Raw genomic sequence first — 24,316 nt, forward strand, 5'->3', positions numbered from 1 at the left:
CAGCCTCAAAGCAGACACCACTGTTTAGGCTGTGTTAAAATCTTGAAAAGTTGCCGGGTGTGGTGGTGCATTTAATGCCAGCACTCAGGAGGCACAAGAGGAGGATCACTGTGAGTTCCTGTCCAGCCTGGGACTGCATAGTAAATTCAGGTCAGCCTGGGCTATAACAAGATGCTACCTTGAACCTACACCACCAAAACAAAACAAAACAAAAACAGAATATAGTTGAGTCACACTTGGCTCAGTGGGTAGAGCCCTCACTTAGCACTCAAGAAGCCCTGGGTTCACCTCTAGCAGAAACTGGGTGTGTGGTGCCTCACAGGCAGGAACTGGGCCCTCTTGGCTACACAGAGTTTGAGGCCAGCCTGGGCTACACAAAACCCCATCTTAAAACAAAAATAAATGCAGTGGAGCATGGTGGTACATGCCTTTAGTCCCAGCACTCGGGAGGCAGAGGCAGGAGAACCACCGTGAGTTCAAGGCCAGCCTGGGACTACATAGTGAATTCCAGGTCAGCTTGGACTAGAGTGAGCCTTGAAAAACTGAAAACCAAATAAATAAATAAATGCACAAATATTTCATCCTTTCAATCAGTTCAGAAAATTTTATTAGTCCTTGGGTGATGCTGGCCCCAGGCCCAGCATTCAGAGAGTCCCTTAAAGCAAACCAGACAAAGCCAGGTAAAGACATTCTTGGTGTGACCAGGACTCCATTAAAGGAATGGACAAGGAACCCGAGGTGAGAGAGCCCAAGAAAATAAGAGTCGTAACAAACCCAGGAACCTTTTAAAAAACATTTTGAGTCTGGAAAGATGGCTCAGCGGTTAAGGTGCTTGCCTGAAAAGCCTAAGGCCCATGTTCAACTCTTCAGATCTCACATAAGCCAGATGCACAAAGGTGATGCAAGTGCAAAGTCGTACATGCACACAAGGTGGCATATGTGTCTGGAGTTCGATCACAGTGTCTGGAGGGCCTGGCACACAAATTCTCTCTTGCTCACTCATTAAAAATAATTTTAGCCGGGCGTGGTGGTGCACACCTTTAATCCCAGCACTCGGGAGGCAGAGGTAGGATTGCCGTGAGTTCGAGGCCACCCTGAGACTTCATAGTGAATTCCAGGTCAGCCTGGGCTACGATGAGACCCTACCTCGAAAAAACAAAACAAAATAATAATAACAGTAATAATTTTAAAAGTTTTTTAGGGCTAGAGTGAGACCCTACCTTGAAAAACCAAAAAAAAGAAAAAAAAAGTTTTTAGGGCTTTTAGGGCTGGAGAGATTAGCAGTTAAGGTACGTGCCTGCAAAGCCAAAGGACCCAGTTTCGATTCCCCAGTACCCATGTAAGCCAGATGCACAAGGTGGCACATGTATCTGGAGTTCTTTAGAAGAAAAATAAAATTAATTAATTAATTAATTGTGAAAAAGGAGAAGGAGTGAATGACAATGATGTGCCAGGGCCTCCTGCTGCTGTAAATGAACTCCAAACTCATGTGCCACTTTGTATGTTGGGCTATATGTGGGTGCTAGGGAATTGAACCCATGCCAGCAAGTTCCTTTAATATTGAGTCATTTTCCCAGCAGGGAACAACATTTTATTTATTTATTTTTTTCTCTAGCCCAGGCTGACCTGGAATTCACTATGTAGTCCCCAGGTGGTCTTGAACTCATGGTGATCCTCCTTTCTCTGCCTCCCGAGCGAGCGCTGGGAACAACATTTTTGAAAGAGGGAACAGTATCACAAAAAGCAAAAAGCAAAAAGTCTGAGCTTCACTGTGATCTTGTTGGTTCAGTGGGGTTCTGTGTCCTCCCACTGGGACCCCACCACTGCCAGGAGCAGCTGGCCCTCCAAGTCTTTGGGCCCTGCACAACGCGTCTCATTCTTTGAAAACATTTTGTGTCTGTTGGCGGCCAGCCAGAGACACAGGTGGCTCAGCTTCTGGTCGCAGACCCAGGGGTTGTGGGAGAGGTCGAACCCTTCCTCCATGTCTCTGGCTGGCTTCCCCAGGGATGCCCACAGCCCTGCAGGGGTGGTGGTCAGCGAGTTATTGGACAGGTCTAACATGTCCAGCCACTTCAGACCCTTGAAGGCCCCGGCGGCCACCGAGGTCAGTTTGTTGTCATTAAGAAAAAGATAGCGCAAGGACGGCTGTGGCGCCAGCAGGTCATCCCCGAGGACCCGCAGCTGGTTTCCTTCCAGATGCAAACGTTCCAAACGCAGTGGGCCCCGCAGAAGGCCAGGCGGCAGGGTCTCCAGCTGGTTGTCCCCAAGGTCCAGAGTGCTGAGGGCAGTGAGGTTGGCCAGGAGCCCAGCAGGCAGCGTGTGCAGGCAGTTCCCGGCTAGATCCAGGTGAACCAGCGCCCGGAGGCCCCGCAGCCAGGAGGCCTGCAGGGTCTGGAGCCGGTTCTCCTTCAGCACCAGGGTGTGGAGGGCAGCCGAGGCCCGGAAGAGGCCCTGGGGCAGGTCGGCTAGGGCGTTGCGGGTGAGGTCCAGGACGAGCAGGTTGGGCACGGGCAGCAGGAGGCCGGTGGACAGTTTCTCCAGGCGGTTGCTGGAGAGGTGCAGCTCCCGCAGGCCCGGGCAGCCATGCAGGGCAGCCGCTGGCAGCTGGGTCAGGTTGGAGAACTCCATGGTCAGGTGGATGGTGTCACCCGGGAGCCAGCTGGGGAACTCAGGGGCTGAGAAGCAGGACACAGAACTGCCATGACTGTTGGGCGGCCGTAGGATCAGGCAATCTTGGGGGGTTGGAGTGACGCTCCAGGCTGAAGCCACGAAGAGCCCTAGGAGAAACAGGGCTCTGCAGAGATGGGAGGTGAGGCCTCCCAAGCTGTGGGTGATGACAGAGTGTTGATTTAGTAAACACTGAAGACATAGCCACGCCCTGTCCCCTTCCTCTGCCACCACCACCCTGGACGGCACCTCCTCCTGTCCTCAGGCTTTTTGGTTTTTTTTGTTTTTGTTTTTCAAGGTAGGGTTTTGCTCTAGCCCAGGCTGACCTGGAATTCATTATGTAGTCTCAGGGTGGCCTCAAACTCACAGCGATCCTCTTACCTTTGCCTCCTGAGTGCTGGGATTAAAGGCGTGCATCACTACTCTTGGCTGGCTTGTATTCTTAACCACACCCTCACCCCAGCTTCCACCAGGGCAAATCTTCCTTCTGGAACACTTAAGCTTCTGAGTCTAACCCTGACATACTGCCCCTTTCCCGTGGCTAGCGGGAATTAATTATGCCCAGTTACTGTATCTTCTCAGGTTGGTTTCCAGGGTCAGTTTTTCTCTCTCTGGTCGTGTGTTTGGATGACAGAGCCAGTGAACTCCTGTTCATCCTGCAAAGTCCACAATGCTGGCTTTTTTTTTTTTTTTTTTAATTTCCTGAAAGTCTCTTCCAGTCTCAAGAAGGAGGAAGTGCCCACTCTCGTTCTTCCCGTCTCTGCCCAGTTCTCAGCAAACGGGGTTGGGTTGTCTGTCACTCAGGGCCACCCAGTGTCCAGGTGCAGAGGGGCTGGCGACAGCAACCCATGCCCCTGTGTGGCCAGGTGGAGGGTAGACATTTGGCTTTGGAAGTGATGGTTAGGTTGCTACCGTAACCGTGAAGGTCTGGGTCTTGGTGTGAATGGATGTCACTGTGGCCTGGGGCTTGGACAGGAGCCCTCTCCTGTTCCCTAGGTGTGTATCAGTCTGTCTGTCCTCCGCCATGGCTGCTACCATCCAGCCTGCTGGCCTGTGTCTGTCCCCCTGTGGCTTCCACGGCTTGGATGAAACATCCAAACTGAAGGTTCTGCATGGCCCTGTGCCCAGCATAGACCAGGTGGGGACCTACCTCTGTTGTGAATGTCCCCTCCAAGATGACATGGCAGCTCTCCTCCTTCCTTTCTGGGTGTCTCCCCTGGCCTGGGGCAGGTGGCCTTATACGCAACTGGACTGGGGGGGGGGATGCATTGTGCGAACCAATGAGGGGAAGTCTCCCCTCTTTACTCTGTTCCCATAGGGGCAGATCCTGAGCCCGGCAGGGAGGGGACAGGTCAGGATTGCAAAACTGTTTCTGGTAATGGCTGTTTGGGCAATTTTCTGCCCAACCCTTCCTGGCCGGTCTCTGGCCTCTAACTCAGTTGTTTTCTATGCCCAGTTCTCAGCCCCCCTCCAGTAACCACCAAGGAGAACCAAGCACGCATGCAAACGCAAGGAGCTTTATGTTGGGCTTAAGCTCGGACTCTTGACTTCACCAGAGCAGTGGATCCCTACAAGAGCCCTGAACAGTGGGAGGGGGGCGGGGGGGGGGGAGAAGGGTTTTTATAGGGATTTGAACAAAGAAGTAGGGGAATAGTTACATGATTGGTTGATTTAAGCAGTAACTGCACCTGTATTTTTCTGATAGGTTTAGGATGCTGGTGGGCAAAGCTTGTGGGCAGGGGGCTAGGGGAATTCCAAGCAGATTAGGTAACCTTTATTGTGATTGGCTATATGGATCAAAGAACATTAAGCAAACTTATCTATGACCACAGGAAGGCACGGTGCAGACAGTCCATTCCCTTATCAGGAGACTGACCTTGCTGGGAAGCAGAAACTTAGGCCTTTTGATGATTCTGAGGGTTATTATGGCCTCCTGAGTCCTTCATGTTCATTCCTGTTTTTAGGGGGCTATCTCAGGTGGCGTCCCCACTTCGCCCACAGCAGGGCTCAAGGGAATGGGACTACTCAATCAGCCTGTGGACAGCCAGGAAGTTCACTGAAAATTTATAAAAAATACCTCTTGTCTTGAAGGCACACATGATTTATTTATTTATTTATTTATTTATTTATTTATTTATTTATCTTATTCAAGGTAGGGTCTCACTCTAACTCACTATGTAGTGTCAGGGTGGCCTTGAACTCTTGGCGATTCTCCTACCTCTTCCTCCCAGTTTGCTGGGATCAAAGTTGTGTACCACCACCCCCGGCACATGTAATGTTTTCTTATTTCATAATGTAGTAGATTTTTTTTTCTTAAGAATTCAACTGAGGGCTGGAGAGATGACTTAGAAGTTAAAGCGCTTGCCTGAAATGCCAAAGGACCCAGGTTTGATTCCCCAGGACCCACATAAGCCAGATGCCAAAGGGCCCAAGTAAATTATAAAAATAAATAAAAATTATTTTAAAAAAGAATTTAACTGAGCCAGGCATGGTGGCGCACTTGGGAGGCAGAGGTAGGATTACTGTGAATTGGAGGCCACTCTGGGGCTATGGAGTGAGTCAGCCTGGGCTAGAGTGAGACCCTAACTCAGGAAAACAACAACAAAAAGTTCAACTGAGCTGGGTGTGGTGACGCACACCTTTAATCCCAGTACTCAGGAGGCAGAGGTTGGAGGTCTGCCCTGACTTTGAAGCCACTTTGAGAGTAGAGTGGATTCCAGGTCAGCCTGAGCTAGAGTGAGACCCTACCTCCGGGGAAAAAAAAAACAAACCACTGAAGTTCAACTGAGGAGTGGGCTGGAGAGATGGTTCAGAGGTTAAAGGTACTTGCTTGGAAAGCCTGACAGCCTGAGTTTGATTTCCATGTAAAGCCAGATGTACAAAGTGTTGCATGTGTCTGGAGTTCATTTACAGTGGCAAGAGAACCTGACAGGCCCATTCATTCTCTCCCTCTCCCACGGGCCTCTCCCTTCTCCCCTGTCTCATTCTGTTTCTCTCTGGAAGAAATATACTTTTTTTCAAGTTCAATTTTGTTACATGCAAGCTCCCTACAGCCTCTGAGAACTGTCCAGGGAGGAGGGAGCCTGGTTCTGAGCTCCAGCCCTGCTGCAAACTGCTGAGTCCTGAGACACTAGCTTCTTCCCTGGAGTTTCTTTTTTTCTTCCTTCCTCCCTCCCTCCATCTCTTTCTTTCTTCTTTCTCTCTCTCCGCCCGCTCTTTCTTTCTTTTTTTCTGAGGTAGGGGTCTTGCTCTGGGATTCTTTATATAGTCTCAGGGTGACCTCAAACTCATGGCCATCCTCCTACTTCTTCCTCCCTAGTGCTGGGACTAAAGCATGCCACTATACCTGGCTCATCCATTATGCCTGTTTTCTGAGGGATGAACACACCAGCTCAGCGCACTTCCTCCAACTCTCCTCACCACTCCCCGCCCCCCCCCCCCCAGGAAATAGCAGGCCTGGAGACATAAGGGCCGGTGGTTGTAAACAGTTTTATTGACGGGGAGGGGGCCTGGGAGGCAAATATCAGAGGGTCCTGGACTCAGCTGGCCACGTGGCATGCACGGTCAGCTGGCGGTCATAAGGGGGGAGGTCACAAGGGGACGGGTGGTGGGACTCTCTGACCACCCTGGGCCATATTTACAGGGGGCCTTCCTGCCTCCACCGCCCCCAGACCCCCACAAGCCCTTTAAACGCCATTGCAGGCTCTCCCCACCACGGTTTCCCAGCCTGAACCCCGCCTGTCCCCCCCCATCCTCTCTACAGAATCAGAATTCGAACTCGCAACCGGCACCTTGGAAACCCCTGGCCTTCCTTCCTGCTGGAGGCCTCAGCATTGGCTCAGCCAAGACTATGGCCGCCACCGCCAGGGGATGTCACCACGCTCACACTTGAGTCACACACACGCCCACGGCAGCCCTCTCAGGCACGCACACGCACGCCTCCCTCCCGGGCCCTTGCACACGAACACGGCATGCACACGCACACACACCCACACACGCAGGGACCCGGGGCGAAAGGAAGGGACGTTTGCAAAAGGGCGGAGGGGAGGGGGCTCGTGTCTGCAGCTCTGCCCCCCCCACATCCCCATCCCCACGCCGAAGCCCCCACCCCGGCCGCCACCCCGAGAACGGATGTGCAATTCGTTAGAAAAAAAGAAAAAGAAAAGAAGAGAAAGAAAAATCTGCCAAAGAAACCAGAGTGGATGAGCAGAAGGTCCACCTCCAATTCACAGCTGTTTCCTCCGCCCACCTGGGGGCACCTCGAGTCCATGTCCTGTCCCCCGCCCCGGGGGTCCAGGGCCTGTTGTGCTTCCCTGTGGCAAGGGGACCCCGCGTGGACACACGGGGCTTGATGCCCCCACTCGGAACCAGCGGGCCCCGGCGATCTCGCGCCATGCCCGGTTCCAGGTTCCCACGGTTGGCACCGCCAAGGCGTCCGGGTCCCCCCCCCCGCCCCGCCTAGGGCACCGGAGGGGGCGCAGTCCTGTCCGCTGCCCCATAGGGGAGGAGATGGGCCAAGTCCGGGCCGGGCCTGGGGTGGCGGCTGCGGTGACGGTCCCCGGGCCGGCCCTCGCCGCTGTTGAACGTGTGCGTGCGGCGCAGGGCGGCGGCCGGCGGCCCGTGGGGACCCGGTCTCCGGAGGCTGCCCGTCGGGGGTGGACTCCAGGGCCTGGGCAGGCTGTCCCCTGCCGAGCAGGGGTCCAAGGGGCCCGTGGGCGCCGACACCACCCGCCGGCGGTCCGGGCTGGCGTGGGGGGTCAGCGGGAAGTCCCCGGGATGCGACGCCCGGCCAGGCCTGGGGGCACCGTGGTGGCGACCGTCGAGACCCGGTTCTGCGGGGGCCGCGGGGGGCTCGGGGGCGCGTGCCGGGGCCAGCAGCAGCAGCGAGGCGGAGGCCGAGGCGGAGGCCGGGGTCAGCGGGTGCGGGTGGCCGAGCTCCCAGGCGCGGGGGCCCAGGCCGTGTGCGTGCGGGTGCGCGTGCGGGTGCGGCGCGGGCAGACGCTTCTGCGGCAGCGGCGTCTGCTCCGGCGTGGGCAGCAGCCCGGCGTCCAGGTCGTGGGGGCCGCCCTGGAGCAGCGTGGCCTTGGTCCAGCCGTTCTGCATGAGGGGCGCCAGCAGGGCCTCCGGGGGTCCCCCGCCGCCGGCTCCCCCGCGACCTCCCGGCCCCGCGCGGCGCTCGCCCAGGCGGCTCACGCTCAGCACCGCCTCGCCGCCGCCGTGGGCCAGGATGGCCTCCTTGTCCTTGCGCCGGGCCAGCTCGCGCCGCTCGCGCACGCCCACGAACCAGCCCACGCTGAAGCCCGACACCACCGCGCCCACCACGAAGGCGGCCACCGACGACGTCACCAGCAGGTTCACGGACACCAGCCCTGCTCGCTCGTCCGACAGGCTGGCCCTCAGGAGTCCTGGGCATGGAGAGGGGGGTCGCTGTGGCCATCCGGTCCCCGCCCTCCACGGCAGCCCAGCTGAGGGTTGCCTATCAGAACTACATGGAAGACTTCAGGACAGTTGGACGGTGAAGCCACGCCCCTGTGGGTTCCAGGCTGTCACTCTACCTCTGACCACGCCCCCAGCCCTCACTGTGGGGTCTAGGCTGTCACTCTACCTCTGGCCACGCCCCCAGCCCTCACTGTGGGTTCTAGGCTGTCACTCTACCTCTGACCACGCCCCCAGCCCTCACTGTGGGTTCTAGGCTGTCACTCTACCTCTGACCACGCCCCCAGCCCTCACTGTGGGTTCTAGGCTGTCACTCTACCTCTGACCACGCCCCTAGGCCTCACTGTGGGTTCTAGGCTGTCACTCTACCGCTGACCACGCCCCCAGCCCTCACTGTGGGTTCTAGGCTGTCACTCTACCGCTGACCACGCCCCCAGCCCTCACTGTGGGTTCTAGGCTGTCACTCTACCTCTGACCACGCCCCTAGGCCTCACTGTGGGTTCTAGGCTGTCACTCTACCGCTGACCACGCCCCTAGGCCTCACTGTGGGTTCTAGGCTGTCACTCTACCGCTGACCACGCCCCCAGCCCTCACTGTGGGTTCTAGGCTGTCACTCTACCTCTGACCACGCCCCTAGGCCTCACTGTGGGTTCTAGGCTGTCACTGTACCTCTGACCACGCCCCCAGCCCTCACTGTGGGTTCCAGGCTGTCACTCTACCGCTGACCACGCCCCCAGCCCTCACTGTGGGTTCCAGGCTGTCACTCTACCTCTGACCACGCCCCCAGCCCTCACTGTGGGTTCCAGGCTGTCACTCTACCTCTGACCACACCCCCAGCCCTCACTGTGGGGTCTAGGCTGTCACTCTCCCTCTGACCACACCCCTAGCCCTCACTGTGGGTTCTAGGCTGTCACTCTACCTCTGACCACGCCCCCAGCCCTCACTGTGGGGTCTAGGCTGTCACTCTCCCTCTGACCACACCCCCAGCCCTCACTGTGGGTTCTAGGCTGTCACTCTACCTCTGACCACGCCCCCAGCCCTCACTGTGGGGTCTAGGCTGTCACTCTACCTCTGACCACGCCCCCAGACCTCACTGTGGGTTCTAGGCTGTCACTCTACCGCTGACCACGCCCCCAGCCTCACTGTGGGTTCTAGGCTGTCACTCTACCTCTGAGCACGCCCCCAGCCCGCACTGTGGGTTCTAGGCTGTCACTCTACCTCTGACCACGCCCCCAGCCCTCACTGTGGGTTCCAGGCTGTCACTCTACCTCTGACCACGCCCCTAGGCCTCACTGTGGGTTCCAGGCTGTCACTCTACCTCTGACCACGCCCCCAGCCCTCACTGTGGGTTCTAGACTGTCACTCTACCTCTGACCACACCCCAGCCCTCACTGTGGGTTCCAGGCTGTCACTCTACCTCTGACCACGCCCCTAGGCCTCACTGTGGGTTCTAGGCTGTCACTCTACCGCTGACCACGCCCCCAGCCCTCACTGTGGGTTCTAGGCTGTCACTGTACTGCTGACCACACCAACTCTTTTTGAGACAAGGTCTTGTAACCCAGGCTGTACTTTAATTTGTAATCCTCCTGCCTCCGTCTCCAAAGTGCTAGGATCACAGTCATGAGCTACCATATCCAGCTTTCTGATAATTTCAAACCCTGTCCATCCTTGTGTTGACACCTGACGTTTTCTGGAACAATCTATCTCTCTGTCTCAACAGATTGCTCCCACTTCCCCTCTTCTCGTATGTGCTCCCACACCCGCCACCAGATGGCGCTGGGCCCTGAGGAATCCCTGCTCCCAATTTACCTGTGCAGTCCCCTAAGCCTGAGGTGCTGGCCCCGGATATGTCCTGCTCAAATGTGGCTCTAAAAGGGGAAAAAGCTAGATTCAGCGGGGACCGGAGGAGTAGGGATCAAGGTTTCAGATACACCATCCCCACCTGTCCTCTCCCCTGTACCTGGTTCCTGGGCTGAGGAAGATGCAGGAACCATCTGGGGCCCATCCACAGTAGGGATCCTGGCTGCCAATGCAGTTCCTGGCATGAAAATGGTAACGGTGACGCAGGGCCTGAGCCCTTCTGTCACAGCAGAGCAGGGCAGGGCTACTCAGGCTGTATTTGAAGTGGGGGGCTAAAGTCAAGCATGGCCTCTCACTGGCAGGCCTTGGGCTCTGATCTACTCTCCAAGCTGTGGGTTCACAGCTGCAATGACAGTGGGCATGGCTACCAGCGAGTCTCCATCCTTCTCCCCCCAACGAGAGAAGGAAGTAGCTGGGCCTGGCCCCCACTACAGTCACCCTAATACTGTCCACCAGAGGGTGCCAGTCACCCTGAGCCAGCACCCTGTCTCCCCTGCCCACAATCCTCCATGACTCCCTCCTTCCTGGAAGTGAAAGTCCAAATGATTTGGGAGGACCCCACAGCCTACAAGGCCCTGCCATCCCTTGCCATCCTGCTCTGCCCTCTCTGCCCATCACTCCTGCCAGGCTCCTTCCCACCCCGGGGCCTTTGCTCAGCCTCTGTCTATTTATTCCTCCATGAACCAAGGCTCTTGGCTGCCACCTGCTTATCCCTCCGTGCCACTTGCTCTTGCTTTCCAGGGGGACCACTCACTTCATGCACCCAGAATACTGCTGACAGCGGGCAACAGGAACGCGCACCACGCAGTGGGGGAAGGCCGCCAGCAGGCCTCCCGAGGCGGCGTCCAGTTCCAGGCTCAGCAGCCGCTGCCCCGGCTCACCAGCACCGCCAGACGGTCCACACCTGGAGGCACACAGGGTGGGTGGTAAGGCTAGAGTGCCATCCCCTAGTGGCTCCACACCCGTTTCCCCCCACAGGCACCTGTCGGGCCGGTAGGTCTCAAACTCCTCTAGGAAGACACTAGGCCCAGTGGTCCCTGAGACGCTGGCATTGGGCCGCACGAGGAACTTGAGGACGGTGCCCATCTCAGAAGCCAGGAAGACCACAGTCTGGTTACCCCAGGGGCCAGCGCCCACATCCACAGCCACTCTGGTCAGCTGGTGCCTGTTAGATGAGATTAGATAGAGTTAGGTTGATTCTGCAGCTCCCAGAGACTCCCTGGCTCTCATGAGCCATCCAGCTATTATGACATGTGTTGTTATACAGGGGCACTCTGACACTTCTCGGCTAGAAGTCCAATGCGCTATCCATTGTGTCACAGAGCCCATCCTGACATTTCAACACTGATACCTGCGGCCACAAGGAGCCAGACTTGGTCCTGCCACCGGGTCTTTACATGAGCAATGTCCTGTGCCCCAGGACCTTTGCATGCACTCTGGTTGATTCCTGAAAGACTCAAGGCCCCTGACTGACGACTGGTTTTCTTTCTTCCATGTGCCCTCCCCTTGATTCCCACGTGGGCTTGTGGGGACATGTGCCAGCAAGAAGAAACCCAGACACTCGGTGGTACACCAAGCTGCAGTGGGACCCCTGTCTGCCCAGGAGCCCTGTCCTCCCTCCCCCACCCCACCAGGTCTGGGCTTCTGTCCCCCTCCTTGCTCTGCCCTGCCTGGCACTGACCGCATCAGGGTCTTCACGATCCAGGGTGCGTGGCCCAGGGAGGGCACCGCCTCGTCCATCAGCGGATGGGTCTTGACGAAGTTCAGAATCTCGTCAGGCAGGGCGCTGGATGCGTTGTACTGTGAGCCAGGGGCCGCGCAGCACCCGGGCCTGTGGGGGGAGAAAGGGCGTCGGGGGGGGGGAGAAGGGGCATCAGGGAAGGATAAAGGGAGTGGGGAGGACCCCACAAAGGGGTCCCCATTCATTGGACACCTGCTGTCCCTTCAGATGTCTTCCCACGAGGGCCTCCAATCAAACTTCCACCCATCAAAGTCATGTCCGCCTGAGGCCTCAGGACCTGCGCATGCCCTGCTCTTCCTCTCCTCTTTGAGCACTTCCCTCCTCCCCCAGGCATCTCCTTGGCCACACCGATGTCACAGGGTCACATGTCCTGACCACGCCACCCGAGGGACCAGGACCGAGCCCTGCCCTGGACACCCATCTAAAAACCAAAGGTCCTCACCGGGGCCGTGGCACCTGTTCCTCCGGCACCGGTGTCCAGATGGCCTCGGGGGACTTCTGCTCACGAAAACGGCCTTCAAACACTGCGGCCACTTGGGTCATGTCGAAGGCGCACACGGCCGAGCCGGGGATGCTGGGGAGGAAGGACACACTTGAGCCCGGGGTGCGGCATCCCACCGTGGAGAGCTATACCCTTCAGAGGCCACGTCTGCCCTGTCCACCCATCTGAACCTGTCACCTGGCCTCATCCTCCTGAGGCTGCAGATGCTCCCAGGACCAGCCAGATCCTCCCTCTGCCTCAGCCTCCATCACTCTGGTGTCTGTATGTGAGTCCGTGTATATGCATGTGTGTACATGTGTCCATGTGTGCATGGGCCTGTGTGTATGTGTACATGTGTGTCCATGTGCATGTGTGGGTGTGCATATGTCCATGTGCATGTGTGCACGTGCATGTGTCTGTGGGCCTGTGAACGTGCGTGTGCAAGTGCATTAAAATGTGTCCTGAGGGCTAGAGAGATGGCTTAGTAGTTAAGCGCTTGCCTGTGAAGTCTAAGGACCCGAGTTCGAGGCTTTATTCCCCAGGACCCATGTTAGCCAGATGCACAGGGGTGCACATGTCTGGAGTTCGTTTGCAGTGGCTGGAGGCCCTCGTGTGCCCATTCTCTCTCTCTATCTGCCTCTTTCTCTTTCTGTGTCTCTCTCTCAAATAACTAAAAAATAAGCAAACAAACAAACAAAAAAACGTGTCCTGAAGCCAGGTGTAGTGGTGCCCACCTTTAATCCCCGTACTTGGGAGGCTGAGGTAGGAGGATTGCAGTGAGTTCGAGGGCACCCTGAGAATACAGAGTGAATTCCAGGTCAGCCTGAGCTAGAGTGAGACCCTACCTCAATAAAATAAGACAAAACAAAAAAAGATCAAATATTGGTGGGCTGGAGAGATGGCTTAGTGGTTAAGGCACTTACCTGCCAAGCCTAAGGACCCAGGTTTGATTCCCCAGTACCCACGTAAGCCAGATGCACAAGGTGGCATACATCTGGAATTCGTATGCAGTGGCTGAAGGCCCTTGTATGCCTGTTCTCATTCTATCTGCCTTTCTCTCTCTCTCTCAAATAAATAAATAAATAAGATATCTTTTTTAAAGTGTCATGAAAACTGGCATTCTCTTGACCCATGGAGCCTAAGGAAAACCAACAACTCTGTGTACTGTCTGGCCCACCTACAGTCTAAAAAAGATGGAGAAAGAAAAATGGCCTCCAGAGGGAAGTAGTACTAACAACACCATTTTACTATTAGACCAGTACTGTCGTGGAAATGACAAGTGGTCAGATTTTTTTTATGCACGAAGTTTCCTTTTATTAAGGGGAAATTCAAAACTCTGTCAGACCTGCAGAATAGACCCTGCCTTATTTACAGCTATGAGTGGAGAACGACTACACAAACCCCACTCCAAGCCTCTCAAATATGCCAAAGTGTCATTAATCATACAAGAACCAAATGAGTCTCCCACGGAATTTGTTAAACGCCAATGAACTACTCTAACAGGACATACTAGCTTTTCCCCCGATTCTCCAGCTGGAGAAATAGTAATTAAAAAGATTTGGGCAGGAGAGATGGCTTAGCGGTTAAGCACTTGCCTGTGAAGCCTAAGGACCCCGGTTCGAGGCTCAGTTCCTCAGGTCCCACATTAGCCAGATGTACAAGAGGGCGCACGCGTCTGGAGTTCGTTTGCAGAGGCTGGAAGCCCTGGCACACTCATTCTCTCTCTCCCTCTATCTGTCTTTCTCTCTGTGTCTGTCGCTCTCAAATAAATAAATAAAAAATTAGAAAAAAAAAAAGATTTGAGGACTGGAGAGATGGCTTAGTGAAGCCTAAGGACCCAGATTTGATTGCCCAGAACCCACGTAAAGCCAGATGCACAAGGTGGCACACACATCTGGAGTTTGTTGCAGGGGCTAGAGGCCCTGGCATGCCCATTTTCTCTCTCTCAAATAAATAAATAAAAATAAAATATAAAACTATTTAGGGGCTGGAGATACGGCAAAGGACTCATGTTCGACTCTCCAGGTCCCAGGTAAGCCATAAGCACAAAGTGACGCAAGTGCACATGCACACTAGGCGGCTCACACGTCTGCAGTTTGATTACAGTGGCTGAAGGCCCTGGTGTGCCAATTCTCTCTCTCTTGCATAAAAACAAAAAGGCCGAGGACTGGAGTGATGGCTTAGCAGTTGAGGCGCTTGCTGCAAAGCCCAAGGACCCAGGTTCAATTCCCCAGGACCCACGTAAGCTAGATGCACAAGGGGGTGCACACATCTGGAGTTCATTTGCAGTGGCTAGAGGCCCTGGCGTGCCCATTCTCTCTCTCTCTCTCTCTCTCTCTCTCTCTCTCTCCCTGCCTATTTCTATATCTCTCCTCATATAAATAAAAATAAAATATTAAAATAAATAAATAAAAAGGCTGAGCAAAGCGTAGTGACATGCACCTTTAATCCCAGCACTTGGGAGACAGAGGTAGGAGGATTACTATGAATAAAAGGCCACCCTGAGACCACATAGTGAATTCCAGGTCAGCCTAGGCTATAGCGAGATCCTACCACAAAAAACCAAAATAAATAAATAAATAAATAATAATTAAAAAAAACAAATAAAAGCCACGTTGGAGGGACAGCTTAGTTGTTAAGCCACTAGCCTGCAAAGCTAAAGGACCCAGGTTTGATGCCCCAAGACCCATGTAAACCCAATATACAAGGTAGAACATGCTTCTGGAGTTTGTTTGCAGTGCTGAAGGCCCTGGTGTGCCCATTCTCTCTCTATCTGCCTGTCAAATATTAAAAAAAAATTTAACTCAGTCAACCCCAAATAGTAGAAAACAAACAAACAAACTGCAGTCAGATGCTGTAAATCCTGAAAGCACTCTAGATAGTCTGAGTGAGGCAGCCACCAGCCTTCTATAATAGGGATCTAGAGGCTGATTGGAGCAGGAGAGGACTCTGGCTCTAATGACTGCTTTACAAGAAAGTCAACCCCAAAAGCAGTGCTCCTGGGGCCTGCTACCAGTGTGGACAGCTGGCACATTTCAAGAGAAACTGTCCCTGGAGACCTTCGCCAGGGTCCTGCCCTTTATGCCAAGGAGACTCCCTGGAAGGCCAACTGTCCCTGAAGGCAAAGACCTATGAGACCACAGGCCACCCCACAAGGCTTCCCCTTTGGCTCCCACAACTCAAGCCTCCATTACCTTCTAGGAGTGCCGGATAATTCCAAGGATGGAGAGAAATCCTGGTGCCTCCTCCCAGCCACTAGAGCCTCAGCATCAGTCTAAACCTCTAACCCTGGCCCGCTCTCTTCCCAAATACTGACTGTTGCAGGCATTTCTGGCAAAGCCTGTGACCAGACACTTCTTCATGTCTCAGCTGTGACTAGAAAGAATTACTTTTCTTCACTCTGGTCCAGGCTGACCTGGAATTCAATATGTAGTCTCAGGCTGGCCTTGAACTCACGTGATCCTCCTACCTCTGCCTCCTGGGTGCTGGGATTAAGGGTGTGTGCCACCATGCCTGGCTTTCCCATGCCTTTTTAATTATAACAAAATCTCCCCACTATTAGCCAAATCAGAGACTTCCATTCTCTTGGTCCCCTGGGCCAACATTATGCTTACTTCTAATGGAAGTAAATATTAATTCTAAAGTCTGGGCCACTGAGGGAACAATCAATCCAGCTAAGACAGCCGAGCCTACACACAGGTTCATCATAAGACCCAGGCTCCTATCAAGAGGTTCTTATGTGACAAAATTTAAAATCCCTTTCAAACAAGCAGATAAGTCTCCCAATAGATATTGATCCTGATTTTCTTTGCCAAGCTTCCACTGAAACTTCTGCCTTGTTCCAACAACACAGAAATCCTGCATTACCACCACTGCCCATGGCTGAGCTCTGTGTGGCAAGCGCTTTACCCACTGAGGGTCTCCCCATGGCCGCAGGGCATCCTTTCGTCTTTTAAGTTCTGCTGGTGGATGCATGTGGTGCGCGCACGTGCGTGTGTCAGTGTCTTCCTGGATTGCTCTCCACCTGGTTTACTGAGAACTTGAACCCAGAGCTTGCCAATGCTGATTCTACCAGTCCAGCTAGCCAGCTTCCCCCTCCTCCTGTTTCCACTCCACCACCCAAGCACTAGAATTGCAGGGGCCCATCTCGCATTTAAAGGGGTGCTGGGGGGCCAGATCTGAACTCAGGCCTCATGCTTTAGTGGCCAGTGTTTTACCCACAGGGCCATTTCCCAGGCCTCCTGCGGTACTGTGAACCCTCCTTGCTCCCACTGGCTGCTGAGCTCCCATCCCATGGACCTCATCACTATGACTTGAACATGCAAAACTCAAGAAAGCCTAGGACCTTTGCATGTGCTGTTCCTCCCACATGGAAAACCACTTTGACCTCTCATACCAGCAACTGCACCTCACTGTCTCTTCTTCTAAGAAGCCCTCCCTGCCCTCTTCCCAAAGACCAGAGGATGAGGTTGTCCTCTAGCTATCCGCTTGTTCCTGCTCCGTCCCACCCCAGCATGGTGCTGAGGCCTCTCAGAGCCAATCCTGCCCAATGCAGGACTCTGATAATATTTTAGGAGTGAATGTAAGACCCCGTTGGACTTTGTCCAACCAATACCCCCAGGTTGCACCCACGGGTGCTGGCTGACCTGTTGCTGGGAGTGGAGAAGACGGCAAGGACCGTGGGCCGCCCGCCCAGGATCACCACCCCTGTCACAGCCTGCAGCACATTGAAGTAGAAGTGGGAATCGCCCGGCACTGAGCAGTTGAGCCGCGCCTTCAGGAATGACGTCCACTGCTTCTCCAGCACACGCGGGGAGCCACCCACGTCATTCTTGCACACTCGAGCCACACGGGACACCACCACCTGCAGCACCAGATGACATGTGCAGCTCAGCCCCAGGACACGGACAGGGTCAGCAACAGTTGAGCTGCCCACCAGCCAAGCCAGGGGTCTGTGACCACAGGTCTCAGGATAAGACTGTCAGCGACTGCATACAGGGCAGCCAACGTGGGTGGACAGACGGATGGACGGAGGATGGATATATGGGTGGGTGGGTAGATGGATGGGTGGGTGAGTGGATGGATGGGTGGATGGACGGAGGGGTGGGTGGGTGGATGGATTCATTTGTGTGAGTGGGTGGGTGAACAGATGGATGGATGGGTTGATGGGTGGGCAGGTTGATGGATGAATGGGTGCATAATGGATACATGGACGGATAAGTGGATGAATGGGTGTGTGGACAGATGGAAGGACAGGTGGGTGGGTGGGTCGGTGAATGGAAGGATAGATGGATGGATAGGTGGGTTGATGGATAGATAGATGCATGCATGGGTGGGTAGGTGGATGAATGGTTGGGTGGATGGATGAATAAATGAATAAGTGGGTGGGTGGATGAAAGGGTGGATGGGTGTGTGGACAGATGGACAGATTGATGGGTGGGTGGGTCAGTGGATGGATGGATGAAAAGGTGGATAGGTGAATGGATGGATGTACTGATAGATGGATTGATGCATGGGTGAGTGGGTGGGTGGATGGCTGGCTGGCTAGGTAGGTAGCTGGATGGTTGGTTGGTTGGTGGGTGAATGGATGGATTTGTGGATGTATGGACTGATGTATGGGTGGTGGATGGGTGGGCAAATGGGTGGGTGGATGGTTGGATGGACAGATGGGTGTGTGGATGAGTGTGTTGATGGACATATGGGTGGGTAGATGGATGGATGATAAATGAATGTGTTGGTGGGTGGATGGATGGGTGCTTGGGTGGATGGATGCAGGATGGGTATAGATGAATGGATGGGTAGGTGGGTGGATGGATGGACAGATGGACAAGCAGTTGTGGTGTTGTGGGTGAATTATAGGCACCCATGCCTTCTATCAAGAGATCAATGGCTAGTGATGATGGGCAGATGGAATGACAGGATCTCAGCAGCCACAGGAGTGGCCTCAGCACTAGGGCAGCTGTGGTCTGACCTCCACCAGTGGTCTTGCCCAAGGCTCTGAGCTCTGTGGCTTTCTATGTCTTATCCTGATGGGGAGAGCAGAGGGCTCAGCCAGGTCCCTCTGGTCCCATCTGGAGATCCAGGATCCACCCCTGTTGCCATCTATCCCGAGCAGCCTGTGGGCTCTGCACCTTCTGCACAGCCCTTCCAGGGGTGACAGCGGCTCACCTTCTCCAGGTAATTGAACTCCATCGCGATCTCCCGGAAGAAGAAGTAGACGTGGCTGCCCCATTCCACTGCATGGACAAAGTAGGGCTCTGAAGGAGAGAGTGTCCAAAGCTGAGTGCACAATCAAACCACAGCCTCAGTGGTGACTCTTATGGTGAAGAGGGATGATGGCTGGGTACTTGGTCCAAATGAACTGAATACCAAGTGTGGATTTTAGAAAGAATCATAAGCCCGGAATTCCTGCGTCCACCCTCCAAAGCTATCTTTGTTATTATATATATATATATATATATATATATATATATATATATATATATGGCTTCACTTTAGAGAGAGAGAGAGAGAACTGGCATGCCAGGGCCTCAGCCATTGCCATCAAACTCCAGAGGCTTCTGCCACCTAGTGGGCATGTACAACCTTGCGCTTGCCTCACCTTTGGTTTATATGGTATCTGCAGAGTCTTTAGGCTTCACAGGCAAGCACCTTAACTGCCAAGACATCTCTCCAGCCCTATCTTTGCTATTTAAAAATATATATTTTATTTTTATTTATTTATTTGAGGGAATGGGTGTGTCGAGGTCTCTAGCCACTGCAAACGACCCTCAGATACATGCACCACCTTGTGCATCTGGCTTACATGGGTACTGGGGAATTGAACCTGGATCCTTAGGCTTTAGCAGGCAAATGCCTTAACCGTTAAGCCAGCTCTCCAGCCCCTATATTCACTATTTTTGGTCACCTCCCTCCATCACATGGTGGAGAGCTGAGCGCCTGCCATTCCTGTGCTATACTTCCACCTCAGGCTTCTAAGCCTCCCACTTCCAGCATGTTCTACTTTCGCTCCAAACCTTTATCCTTTAAAAGCCAGCAGACTTTAGCTCCTCTGGGACTCTTATTCTGGTGTGTGTGGGGGTGGGTGGGTAAATATCAGCCCCAGGTAATCCCTGGGCAGACCTCACCTTTAATTCTTTTCTTCTTTTTTCCCCTGAGGTAGGGTCTTACTCAGTGATCCAGGCTGACCTGAAATTCACTATGTAGTCTCAGGGTGGCCTCGAACTCTCTGCAATCCTCCTACCTCTGCCTCCTGAGTGCCACCACTCCCGGCTGTTAAGACCTCACCTTTAAACCACTTGGAGTCGTGTTTTACGGTGCGCAGAGTGGGCCTGTCCCCGAGGCTGCGGTAGATGACAGCATCGATGGCTAGAAAGTCTGTCACGGTGGCTGTGAAAAGCATTCCGTCTGGATACAGGGAGGGGTGTGAGGAAGTGTAGGGGAGACATTAGACCGCAGACACCCAGAAAAGAGGCTGGGGGCTTGGTCCCATCATGGTCCCTGAGCCGCCCCTTGCTAAACCCAGCCCCATTCAAGCCTCAACTCCATCCACACAGGCAGGCAGAGATTCTGCACATCCCACAGCTGGCACGGGGTGCGGGGAGCACTCACCTGAGAAGAGGGCGACATTGGCATGCTTGGGGTCATATGGGCAACGGGCCATGCCGCTTATGTTGTCCCCAAGAGGCTGCAGTGTGTCCATCTGTAAAAAGAGACACAGTCTGAGTGACAGATCTCCTGGCCCTGCCTGGCAGTCCCCTGGGTCCCCCAGTCCTACACTGCAGGCAGAATCTTGGATTCACCCTGGATCACTGTGTGACCTCGGCCAATCACTCAACCTCCCTGAACCACAGTTTGTCCATCTTTACTCGGACCTAAGCGTCGACCCTAGCTGGTTAGCCATACTATGGGCTCGCTGGTGGCTTAACCAGCACTGCACAGGACTCCTTTGGGAAACAGGGGGGTAGGGCTTCCTGGGGGAGTGGGGTGGCAGGAAGGAAGCAGTGGCTGGTGAGGCCTGAGGGAGGCTTGGAGGACCGACACTCACACTGTAATTGGCACACACTGGATTGAAGGCGTTGGAGCCACACACGAACAACGTGGAATCGTCTCGAAGCAACAGCACCTTCACAAAATTCCGACACTCGGCCTGCGGAGGGGACAGGCGGCAAAGAGAGCCAGTGTGACGTGTGGTGGGCGTGGCCAGTGGAGAGGACAGCCAGGTCAGGGCTAGGGCCTTGGGAGAGAAGGGGCTGGGACAGGGGCAGGGACCCCATTCGTGGCCATGCTGTGGGTGTGGCCAGTGCCAGGGCTGACAGTAGACGCCAAGGGAAGCGCCAAGATGAGCAAGTACTTTGTAACAGTGACAGAAGCCTGGTCAGCACTGGGGATGTGGTCATGGCTGAGGAGCTGTGGGGGCTGGCCATGATGCATTGGGGCTTGGTCATGACTGGGGATCCTTGGGGGACATGGTGATGGCTGAGGTGCACTGGGGCATGGCCAGCCCCATACATAACCATGGTAACCCAGAGCTGCTATTTTGAGATGAAGGATTCATGATGGGCGTGGCCTGGGCCGGGGCAGGGGCGTGGCTATGGGTGGGGCCTGGCTCTAGCCATAACCATGACAACATCACCTTACAATCCTGGAATGCAGAAGATGGAACTGATGTGGGTGTGGCCTGTGTGGGTGAGGAGGGGGGCGGGGCCGTAGTACCACCAAGCTACTAGCCCTGGAAGAATCACGCTGGACCTGGCCTGGGTAAGTAGGGAAGTGCCAGGCTCTGGGCATTAACATGGCCACTCGGTGGGACAGGGAGGAATCACCTGGGGTGTAACCAGGGAGGGATGGGGTGGGACTCAGACAGGGGAGTAGTCATGTTGGGAGGGAGGGGCTTTATACGGAGTGAGCAGCCTGCATGTGGCCGGGCTGCCGCTCACGTACCTCCTGCTTGCCCTTCATGCGACATACATCGATGTCACTGGGGTTGGAACGCCATGTCAGCTTCTGGTGGCAGAGAGATGGTGAGGAGTGGCATCCCCAGACCCCACCATAAAAGCCCAGGTCCCACCTCCTCCCACCAGGCTGTGCCCCTTCCTCCTCACCCGCTGGTAGCGCAGCTCCAGGGTCGTGGGGGGCTCCAGCTCCACGCGGTACAGGTTGTCTCTGCAGTAGACATGGCATTGGGAGACCTCTGCCACCCTCCTTCCCCCCACCGCGCATGTGGTGTCCAGGGGCTACACGTGTGGATGTGCTAACCGCATGCTGGGGTAACCTCACACCTACCGCCACCACATCCTGACATGATTCCCAGGGGTGCACAGCCCGCACGATGGCCAGCCAGCCCCTGTCCAACTTTAGGATCAATACTCGACCCATTCCTCCTCGTCTTCCATCATTTCCAGCACCTGTGACTGCTGACCACCCCTTCCTGGAGTCTCCACAGTCCACTCGACCTGACTTCACACTGGTTCTCAGAGACCCTTTCTCTCCTCTGTCCGCACTTCTCGTACCCACACCCTCCTGTGCAGAACTGGTTTCTGCCTTTAAAGTCTATTCCTAGTTGGCTCCTTACAACGTGCTCCCTCCAGACATAAAATGGCCTGGATATCCATGACCTCATAGTGCCTGACACTACCTACACAAGACCATCATAAGAGGAGGAAAAGACATCAAAATAAAAGAGAGACTGATTGAGATGGGGAGGGGATGTGATGGAAAATGGAATTTCAAAGGGGAAAGTGGGGGGGGGGAGGGAGGGTATTACCATGGGATACTTTTTATAATCATGGAAAGTGTTAAAAAAAAAAGTCTATTCCCAGTTGGCCTACTTCTCCCTTCCTGCTTTCTACCTTGTCTGGCCTCAGGCTCTGGGTCCCCAGCTCTGACCAGAGGGGATTGTGAGCACCCAGTCCGCACCCTCCTTCCTCTGCCCACAGCCCTCCATGGCTCCCACCTCCCTGGGTCGGAGTCCAAGTCCTTCTGCAGCCACCAGGCCCTGTCCATCCTCCCTCCTCTCACTCTACCCCTCGCTCCCTCTGCTGTGGACATACGGGCCCCTTGGCTGCTCCTCCAGTGCCTAGGCTGTGTCCTCTGCCCCAGGGCTGCTTCATGGCCTGTGTCCTCTGTCTGGAATATCACTCCCCAGGTTTAGGTTCAAGTCCAGTGTCACCTCCGCAGAGAAGTCCTCCCAACCAGCCCAAGTTCACGCTCATGCTTTCACGTGTAATTTCATGGACGATTGATTGAGTAACCCCTCTTGGGTCCCTTTCCATCACCCTCCATCCAGACACGGCAAGTTGTATCCCAAGCATTGTCTCCAACTCTGCACCTGAGCTGGTTTTAGCATTCATCACCCTTAAAACTCAGCGTCCAGGGCTGGAGAGACTGCTCAGTGGTTAAGGCACTTGTCTGAAAAGCCAAAGGACCTAGGTTTGGTTCCCCAGGACCTATGTAAGCCAGATGCACAAGGTGGCGCATGAGTCTGGAGTTTGCTTGCAGTGGCTGGAGGCCCTAGTGTGCCCATTCTCTCTTTCTCTATGTGTCCCTCTCTCATAAATAAATAAGTAAATAAATAAACAAACCCCAGAATCCAGCACTCTTACTTGTTCACAGGGAAAGAGAGGGTGGTGGAAGTGGATTGTGATCATGGTATACTGTACATGTATGGAAGTAGCCAATAAAAGCTAAAAAAAAAAAAAAAAAAGGTAGCTGCACATGATGGCACCTTTAATCTCAGCACTCAGAAGGCAGAGGTAGGATTGCCATGAGTTCGAGGCTACCCTGAGACTACATAATAAATTCCAGGTTAGCCTGGGCTAGAATGAGACACTACTTTGAACCCCTCACCCCCAAAAAGGGGGGAAGAGAGAAAAAATACTCAGTGTTTAACACCCTTAGGACTCAGCATTAAGCACTGCAGGGTCATATTTGCAACCCACCCCAAAATTCTGTCACAGCTCCCCAACACCTCCTCCATGTCCTCCGTACCTGTCCCCAATGAACAGTGTCCGGTTGACACGCAGCACGCGCTGGATATTGAGGTCTTCAGCGCCGTCGGTGGGACTCAAGCGCCCAGGCCCGCTGCCCACGAACACGGGATAGTGGCTCAGGTCTGGGGGAGCAGGTGGGATAGGGAATGAGTCGTTGTGGGGGGAAGGGCGTTGCCTGGTGAGCCCCCTCCTTATGGACAGAGCAGACCCAGCTTGGAATCAAATTCCTCCCTTTGGGCCTCGACCTCCCTTCCAGACCCCAACTCACAGTCCCTGGGGGCCACGCTGAGAGGCGGAGGTTCCTCGGGGAACAGACCGTGGGCGGCCCCCAGGAGCAGCGGCAGGAGCAGCAGCAGGGCCGGGCCGGGAGGGGGCGCTCGCGGGGTCCGCATGGCGAGGGCCAGGTGGCCTTGGGGGTCACCTGCAGGCAGGAACAGGTGAGCAGCGCGGTCTGCAGTACCACCAAAGGCCGGAGGAGGGCGCGCCCACCCCGTCCTTCCCGCCCAGAGGGAGGGGGAACCAATATAATGTCGATAATAATAACACCTAGAGCTCATTTAATTAACAGAACGAGTTTACGACCGCATGTGAGTAAAAGCTCAGGAAATAACTGCAAGTGAAAGTGCATTAGGCAATTAAAAATTAATCACGATAATAATAGATATAACTTCTTAAAACATTCCTTTAAAAATTCAGTCTCCAAGTGTGTAGATTTTACTTCTTAAAGTTGGGGCTGAGAAGATGGCTCGGAGGTTAAGGGCGCTTGCTTGTACAGTCTCACTGCATAGGTTCAAATCTCCAAGCTACCTACCTAAGCTAAACACAAAAGGGGCACAAGTGTCTAGTGTTCCTTTGTAGCAGCAGAGACCCTGATACACCCATACATACACACATGCCAATAGATAAATACAAATTTTTTAAACCCTTAAAATTATCCAGAGGTGGATGGAGCACAACTTTGATCCCAGCACTCAGGAGACTGAGGTAGGAGGATGGCTGTGAGTTCAAGGCCAGCCTGGGACTTGAGTAAATTGCAGGGCAGCCTGGGCTAGAGCGAGAGCCTGCCTTGGAAAACGAAACAACAACAAAAGGACTTTTTTTTTTTTTTTTGGTTTTTTGAGGTACAGTCTCACTATAGCT

At 54.4% G+C, this 24,316-nt stretch overlaps 2 protein-coding genes across 2 annotated transcripts; both read right to left on the minus strand.

Moving 5' to 3' along the window:
* Positions 1-1,785: 1,785 nt before the first annotated feature.
* Positions 1,786-3,859, minus strand: Lrg1 (leucine rich alpha-2-glycoprotein 1). The gene is made up of 2 exons (XM_045134725.1): positions 3,818-3,859; positions 1,786-2,824 (listed from the first exon to the last, which is right to left on the minus strand). Exons 1-2 carry the CDS (start codon positions 3,847-3,849, stop codon positions 1,786-1,788), a joined length of 1,071 nt encoding a protein of 356 aa, XP_044990660.1. The 5' UTR covers positions 3,850-3,859.
* Positions 3,860-6,782: 2,923 nt separating this feature from the next.
* Sema6b (semaphorin 6B) lies at positions 6,783-23,597 on the minus strand. Its single transcript, XM_045135003.1, has 16 exons — positions 23,445-23,597; positions 23,175-23,298; positions 21,290-21,350; positions 21,129-21,191; positions 20,233-20,334; positions 19,797-19,887; positions 19,473-19,592; positions 18,354-18,442; positions 16,832-17,049; positions 12,147-12,278; positions 11,645-11,794; positions 10,946-11,128; positions 10,718-10,867; positions 10,064-10,141; positions 9,913-9,971; positions 6,783-8,072 (listed from the first exon to the last, which is right to left on the minus strand). The coding sequence occupies exons 1-16, from the start codon at positions 23,566-23,568 to the stop codon at positions 7,126-7,128; spliced, it is 2,691 nt and encodes an 896-aa protein (XP_044990938.1). The 5' UTR covers positions 23,569-23,597; the 3' UTR covers positions 6,783-7,125.
* Between the last annotated feature and the right edge of the window lie 719 nt (positions 23,598-24,316).

Source organism: Jaculus jaculus, chromosome 15 (genome assembly GCF_020740685.1).
Source record: "Jaculus jaculus isolate mJacJac1 chromosome 15, mJacJac1.mat.Y.cur, whole genome shotgun sequence".
In the NCBI taxonomy this organism is placed as follows: Eukaryota; Metazoa; Chordata; class Mammalia; order Rodentia; family Dipodidae; genus Jaculus; species Jaculus jaculus.